General features: G+C 38.8%; 1 protein-coding gene across 1 annotated transcript in view; it reads left to right on the top strand.

Moving 5' to 3' along the window:
- Positions 1-77: 77 nt before the first annotated feature.
- Positions 78-9493, top strand: part of LOC118408648 (alpha-amylase 1-like) — a gene marked incomplete at its 5' end in the record, with an annotated part of 50473 nt that continues 41057 nt past the window's right edge. Inside the window, 7 exon segments of the mRNA XM_035809505.1 lie at positions 78-245; positions 568-633; positions 2030-2191; positions 2626-2773; positions 8278-8402; positions 8730-8902; positions 9233-9399. Coding sequence (XP_035665398.1) covers positions 78-245; positions 568-633; positions 2030-2191; positions 2626-2773; positions 8278-8402; positions 8730-8902; positions 9233-9399 — 1009 coding nt within the window.

The raw sequence follows: 9493 nt of genomic DNA, 5'->3' as shown, positions 1-9493 counted from the left end.
CAGACTTAAAGTAAGATAAAGGAATACAGACAGAAACGTAGACCTCGCATATTCGTTTTTTTTTTTCACATAGAATGTACGTCGATGCTGTGTTCAACCATATGGCAGAGGGGTCAGGGTATGGTACAGCTGGGTCCAGCTACAATGGGTTGGATTTCCCGGGTATCTACAGTGCCTTTGACTTCAATGATGCCAAGTGCCACACCGCAAGTGGAGGCATTGAAAGCTACAACGATGCCAACCAGGTTTGTAATTTATAGCTCTCCGATTTCAGTTTTGCTGAGTGGCTAGGTTAGCAGACACGAGGTCGCAGACTCTACCGCAACATCCCACTGCCCTTACATACGGCTTCAAAAGGTTGTGGTACTACATTTACCTTTCATGACCCTTTGGTACAGATGTGATTTAAGTTGTTTAAAATGGTACAACAGTCATCTTTCAAAACTACAGGTTACAGGCATGACAAATGGTCGATTACTAAGTGTCAAGATAGTAAATCCATTAGATTGCGATGGTCGCTATTTTCATAATCATGGGGGAACACCTTTTGTTACATTAATATTTCAGGTCCGTAACTGCAAGCTGCAAGGAATGGCAGATCTTAACCAGGGCTCCGAATACGTCAGGGGAAAGGTGATTGGTTCTTCCTTATTTGTAGTTTGTTTTAACTTTCTGTAGAACATGTTACTTTCATATCGTTTAAGTATAAGCTAGGTTTATTATATTTCAGCCATACCATAGGTATGGTGAAATATATTGTATTCGTAATGTTTCTTTCTTTCTTTCTTTCTCCTGTCAAATCTTCAAATCGAATCAACTCCGCCATTTTTTAACCGATTGACTTGAAATTTGGCACAAAGGTAGAGTAGGCCAATACCCTCAGGTGTTTTTTTCATTTTTTTCATATCTGCCTTTAAAATGATTTTATTGAGGTTATTGTCAATTTTTATGTATATTTCGGGCTCCTGTACCCTGGTATTACAGCCGAATGACATGAAATTTGATACAGAGGTGCCTTGATCATATGCTCACCTAGATTCAATAACAGTTTTGGCATACGGTACAACAAAATGCTTAATTTTGCGATTTTTGGCCATTTTTTGACCAGAAAAGGACATTTTTGGCCCCTGTAGCCTCGTTTTACAACCAAATGATCTGAAATTTGGTATAAAAGTGCTCTTCAATTATGTGCACATAAATTCAATAAAAGTTTTCCCATACGGTACAACAAAATGCTTAATTTTGCGATTTTTTGACCAAAAAAGGACATTTTTGGCTCCTGTAGCCTCGTTTTACAACCAAGTGATCTGAAATTTGGTATAAAAGTGCCCTTCAATTATGTGCACATAAATTCAATAAAAGTTTTCCCATACGGTACAACAAAATACTTAATTTTGCGATTTTTGGCCATTTTTTGACCAAAAAAGGACATTTTTGGCTCCTGTAGCCTCGTTTTACAACCAAATGATCTGAAATTTGGTATAAAAGTGCCCTTCAATTATGTGCACATAAATTCAATAAAAGTTTTCCCATACGGTACAACAAATGCTTAATTTTGCGATTTTATGGCCATTTTTTGACAAAATTTTGACATTTTTGGCTCCTGTTCCCTCGATTTACAACCTAATGACCCGTAAATTGGTAAAGGGGTGCTCTAGATATTTATTCAAATGACCCATGTATATTTTTTTGGCATGGACCACTTTAAAATGATATATTTGGGGGTTTTTTGGTCATTTTTGAATGGCCAAAGGGGTCAACGACCTCAAGGCCTATTGTTGCATGAGGGAGATGGCTGAAATATGCTGTATTTGCTCTCAAGCAAATGTCGGCCTTTCTAGTTGTTAGTGTATTTTTTTCCAGAGTCCGTACTGAGATTCAGCATCACGAAAGGGCCAGGTAACTATTGGATACTACTGACAGCTTAACTTTTGTTTACAGGCGATAGCCCTAAGTGCACAATAACTGCAGAATGACACAATGGTCTTTCTCAACATTGTCTCATTTTTCTTATCAACACAACTTACAGATCTCAGAGTACCTGAATAAGCTCATCGACGCCGGTGTTGCCGGGTTCCGAGTGGACGCGTGTAAGCACATGTGGCCGGGTGACCTGCAGGCCATCTCCGGCAGACTGCACGATCTTTCCACGGAGTACTTTCCCGCGGGTACTCGACCTTTCTTCGTCCAGGTATGCTCACAATGACAACTGGCTGCGAGAGGCGTTTATCAGTGTAGACACCCTCTCATATTCATGTGCCAGTAGTAGGCATACTCTCATCGGCAACATCCTCACAACCGTTGAATTGGATGCTCAAAGATATGCATGGGGCTAATGCATACGCAAGGTTTCGAACGTCTTTCTATTGATAAGATCCATAGATGGTGCCAAGAAACCTCCTCGGTGCAAATTCACAGTTAAACTTTTGTGCTATGGTCACATTTCCAGAACGGGGCCCGGCCGCGATGTTTGCGGAAATGAAAAAAAAAAGCTTTTCAAGGAATATACACAAATTATGCTATGGCTATTTCTATTATGTTCTGCGTTTTGTTTGTCTTTTATGGTATAATTATTACTTAATCATGACTCTGCCCAAGGACATTGTTCTGCCATATTGCTTACAGGAAGTGATTGATGTTGGGGGCGGTGAGCCCATCACATCCGACCAGTACCAACATGTCGGCCGCGTCACCGAGTTCAAGTACTCGAAGTTCATCGGAGAGGTGTTCAGGAAGTGGAACAACCAGAAGCTGAGCTACTTTTCTAACTGGGGTGGGTATAAAATAGCTATTTGGAAAATCACTTGTACTAGTGGGAAGTATGATGACCACATAGGGCTGGGATGTAAAATGAAGCGTTCCCACTCATCAAGAAAAAAATTGATCGTATCTAACGATGATTCACTGCAGAAGCAAACTGTTTGTTAACAGGAGAGATGACGTCATGGCAGCACGGGAGTAGTCGGTCACTGAGGTAGCTCCCCAAAGTTGATAATTTTTGACATATTTAGAGCCTGTTCGGCTTGAATTTTGAGAAGCCTCTTGTGTGTCAACCCTTCCTGGGTGCAGACGCGTACCAAACTGTCCAAATGAGTACTCGTGCAACGCGGGGGTCGACAAGAAAGAGGGACGAACCCGCCGGCCACATGGAGGGGAAACATGGCGACGACCTGGACGATGTTACCGGCGCGTCGGAGTTCGAGGCCTTTGTGAGGGAACAGTTTAAGAAACTCCTAGAAGGCCAGAAGGAGCTTCAGGAGGAGGTAAGGGCTCTAGAAGACAACGTGGAGAAAAATGTTCAACTCCTGGAAGCCCGTATGGAGCAAATGGAAAAGAAAATGGAGGCCTCTGAGACAACTCAGCGCGAGTCCGCCAAACAGATTAAATCAATCACACAGAGGCTGAAAGCTACAGAGCAAGCAGTGGAGGAATTCCAAACAAAATGTAACAAGTTGGAGCGGTTCTCACGTCGAAATAACGTTCGCATTATCGGTCGTAAGGTACAGAAAGGAGAGAACTGCGTCTCTACAGTAGAGAAGATTTTAGAGGACAAGTTCGGACTTGATCATATCAAGATTGAACGTGCACACCCAGATGGTCCGAGAAACAGCGACAGTGGCGGAGTTCCCCAACATATTCTCTTCAAGCTGAACAGTTACGCGGATAAGGTGTCCATAATGAAAGCTGCACGCAGAAAGCTACAGGACGAGCCTTACTACTTCACTGACGATCTCACAGTCACAGATTTGCAAGAGAAGTGCAAGTGGATGGAGAAAGTGAGACATGCCTATAAAGAAGGGAAAAAGTACCGCTTCTATAATGGATACTGGCGTGACGGACAGGGTAAAGTCGTAAGTTTTGACTAGAGTTTGAATTCATTGAAACAAGGTGCTCCTTGTTTAAAATCATGCTTTGTTTTTCACAATGTCCTGTCAGCAACTGTAACTTATTGCTCTAAAATTGATGATTCACTTAGGGGGCTAGTTCATAGTATCTGCACAGTGACCAATGAACTACCGTGAAGCCTCGTCAATTTTTTCGTTACTTGTATGTGTATATTTTGTTTACTCATTTCATGTTTTTCAGTGTACTACCAGTTTATTTGCAACTTCCCACGGAAAATATGTAGGGTATTCTGTGTTACGTAAAATGTGCAGCTGTGAATGTGGCACAGACAGATATAATTGTGCAGCTGTGGGGTATTTAGTGTACCTTGTTTTGATGATGGTATGCGAAATTTGCATTTATATAGGCAGACGTAATTTATGCAAATGAAATGATGGTGCCCGGACAGGAATTTTCCCTCGCTAGTTTTAACTGCAGAGGGTTAGGAAACAATGCGAAGCGAATGGAAACATTTACGTTTTTGAAAGACAAGCCCCACTCTGTCATTTGCTTACAGGAAACCCACTCAACTTTTGAGAAAGAGAATCAGTGGACGACAGATTGGGGCAGTCAGATTTTGTTTAATCATGGAACAAACAATAGCTGTGGGGTACTTATTATGTTTCAGAAAAATTTCTCATACCAGATTCATGAAATTAGAAAAGACTATGGCAGATATATTTTGATTGATTTAGAGTGTGGTAATTTTCGATGTTGTTTATGTAACATATATGCTCCAAATAAGGATGATGAAGGTTTTTTTGAGGAAATACAAAAGAATATTTCGGAGATGGAGGCTTGTAATGAAAACATTATACTAGCTAACTGGTGACTTTAATACAGTACTTGATACTAAAAAAGATAGAGCAGGACAACATTTTGTAAACTATCATCCCAAGGCTACTCAGGCAATTCGTGAATTGTCTGCCACTTTTGATCTTGTTGATGTATGGCGTTTAAATAATCCAGAAACCCGTAGATACACATGGAGGAGACAAAAACAGGCTAGTAGATTGGATTACTTTTTAGTGTCCTTTTTCCTATTGCCAAAGGTCACTAAAGTAGCTATAGCTGAATCCTTCAAATCTGATCATAGGTTAATTTTTCTTAATGTTGTACCTGGAGATCTCAAACGCGGACCTGGATATTGGAAATTTGACTCCACTCTTTTGCATGATAACATGTTTCTTAAAGAAACAAGAAAGTTTATTGAAGAATTTTTTCTCTTTAATAAAGGTTCAGCAGAACCCAGAGTTGTATGGGATACATTTAAGTGTGCCTTTCGAGGACACTGCATAAAATATACATCCTTCAAGAAGAAACAAATATTTGAGAAAGAAAACCGATTACTAGATGAAATAAGAAGATTACAAAATGATATTGATAGTTTGGGATCTCCCCCACTTTGTTTGCTGGAGGAATTAGAACAAAAAGAGAGGGTACTGGAGACCCTCTACGAAGAAAAAAGACAAAAAATCATGTTACATTCTCGCGCAACATGGATGAAGCTAGGTGAAAAACCCACTAAATATTTCTTTAGCCTGCTAAACCGAAACAAAACTAAAAAGAATGTCACTAAGATTGTGTTGCAGGATGACAAATTTGTAACTGATCCTTCTGATATATTGTGCGAGGAAGTAAAATTCTACTCTTCGCTTTATTCCTTTGAAGATGTTAAGAAACCCTTGAAGGAAGAGAAAGAGTATAACATGTTTTTTTTGTAGAGGGTAACATACCTACTTTAACTAAACAACAGTCTGAAATATGTGAAGGTAGGATAAAAGTAAAAGAACTCTGGGATTCAATCTCAACTTTTAAGAAAGGGAAATCACCAGGGGTTGATGGGATTACTGTGGAAGTTTATAAAGAATTTTTTGATCTATTAAAGCAGCCTATGTTGGATTGCTTTAATAAGGTGTATGATTTAGGACAACTGTCAGAAACGCAAAAAGTTGGCATTATTTCGCTACTCTTGAAACAAGATGCAACAGGAACTGACAAAAACCCAGTATATTTAAAAAATTGGCGCCCTCTTACTTTGTTGCCTTGCGACACAAGAATCTTATCAAAATGTATCGCGCTTAGAATTAAGAAAGTAATATCTAGTATTATACATATGGATCAGACTGGGTTTTTGTCTGGTAGATCTATAAGTGACAACATTCGAAAAGTATTGGAAATTATTGAATTTTGTGAAAAGGATAATATTGAAGGACTTATCTTTATAACTGATTTTGAAAAGGCGTTTGACAAAATTAGAATAGATTTTGTGTTAGAAGCTCTGAAAAAGTTTGGGTTTGGTAAATCTTTATTACAGTGGGTAACCATTATGTATACAATGATTACTAGTAGGATAAGTAACCAAGGTTATTTATCAGAGCCCTTTAGGCTTCTCCGGGGGCTAAGACAAGGTTGTCCATTATCGCCCTATTTGTTTGTTTTATCAGTAGAATTGTTGTCCATTAGAGTGCGAGCAAATGAAAATATTGAAGGATTGGTGTGCCGAAAAGAGCCATGCAAATTGTCTCAATTTGCGGATGATACAAATTTTTTCCTCAAACCTGTTCTTACAACATTGGAAACATTATGTTTAGAGTTAAAAAACTTCTCAAATATTTCTGGGCTTGTGCCAAATTTTGACAAATGTATAATCTTAAGAATGGGTCCACTGAAGGACACTGGTTTTCAGTTACCATGTACTTTTCCTGTTAAGTGGTCAGATGGTCCAGCTGACCTTTTGGGAATTCACATTCCCCAAGATATGAACACTTTGATTTCTGATAATTTCAGTAGAAAACTACAAAAAGTAGATAGGATACTCCAGCCTTGGAAAGGAAAGACTCTTACCTTGTATGGCAAAGTGACACTGATAAATACTTTGGTTGTATCTCAGTTTACATACTTATTCATGTCACTGCCCTCTCCAGATGCTGAGTTTTTTCAGACTCATGAGAAAAAAGTATTTAAGTTTCTTTGGTCAGGAGGGCCAGAACGTGTCAAAAGGAATATAGTTTATAATATGTATGAATATGGTGGATTAAAACTGATCAATTTAGAAGCCTTTAATGCTGCACTTAAGGCAGCATGGGTACCTAGAATGTATTTGAACAAAAGCTGGTTTTGTAGGAAGATGTTAAATCATTGTATACACTTTAACTATGATATTTTTCCATTCTTACAACTTACCGAAGCACATTTTCACAATGTTGTTTCTAAACATTCATATTTAAGTACTTTCTTTGAAGAGGTGATGTTAGCCTGGCTGAAGGCCCAGAAAAAACCTCCTGATAATATTTCTGAATACTTGAGACAATTTCTCTGGTTCAATTCCAATATACTTATTGATAGACTACCTTTTTTCTGGGAAGCCTTTAGCCAAAGAGGGATTTTGTTTGTTAATGATTTATTGAACACTGATGGATACTTTATGACATACAGATCATTTATTGGTAAATATGGAAGAATTTGTGATGAGCTTAAATTCATACAATTGTTATCCAGTATCCCCTTTAAATGGAAACAAAGTATTCAAGGTATTCCTTTATGTGAAACAGCTATTATGCCTGTTACAAAATATTCCAAGTGGATAAAAGGACTTAAGATAAACAAGGGATTGTACCGTTTTTACTTAGTTGAAAGGAAATGTGTTGACTTCCATTGTAAAGCCCAGGAATATTGGATAGAATTGTTTAATGACCAGATACAATGGGATGTAGTGTATAGTTTGACCTATAAAACAACTATTGACTCCTATTTAAGATCCTTTCAATTTAAGTTGTTGCATAATTTTCTTGCTCTTAAGAATAAGCTTTATAAATGGAAATTATCAGCAAATACACTTTGTTCTTATTGTAAGACTGAGGAGGAAACTCCCGTCCACATCTTTTGTCAATGTTCTTTTCTTGTAAAATTTTGGGGCGATGTAGAAAACTGTATCAGAAAGCATATGAACATGGTATTTAGATTTACAAGTAGAATTATTTTATTTGGTTCTTTGGGCTATCCTATCATTCTGAACACATTGTTATTAATTGCTAAGGTGTATATCTTTAAATGTAGACATTTAAAAATTCCTACAATAGATGGCTTTTTGGCCTATGTACATTATTATTACAAAGTTGAGTACATCATTGCTCAAAACTTACAGAAGATTGAGAAACACTTGTTAAAGTGGGGACACATTGATTATGCACTGTTAAATTAATTTAGTTGGGAAAATGCAAATTGTCCTTCCTGGCTTAGGTTGCTTTTTGTATATCCATTTTGTATTGTTGTGTCTTTTTTTCAAAAATGAATAAAGATTATGTTAAAAAAAAACTGTTTGTTAGTTGTTTATCGAATATTGAGAAATTAACTGATAATGAATTCGTACCTTTTTTTTTTAATTTTCAGGAGAAGGTTGGGGCATGCTGCCTTCTACTAGTGCTCTTGTCTTCGTGGATAACCATGACAACCAGCGTGGCCACGGTGCTGGCGGTGCCAGCATCATTACATTCAGAGACTCCAAACTTTACAAGGTTCATACCAGTTCAATGAAAAATTGTATTCAAAACGGTATTCACATGACAATCACGTGGGGAAGTCCCTGCAACCAACTGTGATGACTTATCCTTGTGATCACGTTATCTGAGTCTAAATCATGCAAAATTGCATTTTCATGTAAACAGCTTGATTCTACCAAGCTTCTAGTAGCGATTCCGCTTTAAAGTCGGTCAACAACTTTTAGTCATACGAATATTGGGAACATCCTAATCCTGTTAAGTTATGCATATGTGCTGTCATGGGCAAGACCTAGAACTGTCTGTTGCCAAGGTGTTGAAGTTTTGATGACCTGTCATCCTCAGATGGCCAATGCCTTCATGATGGCCCATCCGTACGGCTACACACGTCTGATGTCCAGCTACTATTTCGACCCTCACGCCACTGACCAAGGTCCTCCCAGTACCAATGAAAACACCAACGGCGTCACCATCAACTCTGACAGCACCTGTGGAGGAGACTGGATATGTGAACACAGGTAAGTCAAACAATATTAGAAACTATATCATTAATGGCGATTGAAGCCTTCACAGTCGTGAAACTGCGCATTCAAATGTCATAGTAACTTGTACGCAGAAACCTTGTATGGACGTTTTGAATGGAGCTTGAAAGACACCATGAGGGGAAATTATTGGTTGGCCAGTACTAGTGTCTAACATGGTCACGCTGACTAGTCCTGAATGTCAGGAAAATCAAAATTGTGACGAGCAATGGCAGCAATTGCCAACTTTTTGAAAGGAAAATTCTGTTAGCGGTCTTTAATGATATTTTGTCACTGAACCCATCAGCCCCTTAAATTTGTTCCCAGGTGGCGGCAGATTAGAAACATGGTGCAGTTCCGTAACGTGGTGACCGGACAGAGTCTGCAGAACTGGTGGAGTAACGGGAACAACCAGATCGCCTTCTCACGTGGCAACAAGGGCTTCATCGTCATCAACAACGATGACTGGAACATGAACGAGTGGCTGCAAACAGGTACGGTGTGCAGACTGTGGGTAGCTTTTAATCTCCAAGCAGATCTTGCTGTGGCAAATGGGAAGGAGTTTAGCCGGCAGAGGAGCTATTGGTA

Source organism: Branchiostoma floridae, unplaced genomic scaffold (genome assembly GCF_000003815.2).
Source record: "Branchiostoma floridae strain S238N-H82 unplaced genomic scaffold, Bfl_VNyyK Sc7u5tJ_294, whole genome shotgun sequence".
Classification (NCBI taxonomy): Eukaryota; Metazoa; Chordata; class Leptocardii; order Amphioxiformes; family Branchiostomatidae; genus Branchiostoma; species Branchiostoma floridae.
The sequence above is the reverse complement of the archived record's forward strand: the minus strand, read 5'-3'. Positions and strand labels throughout refer to the sequence as shown.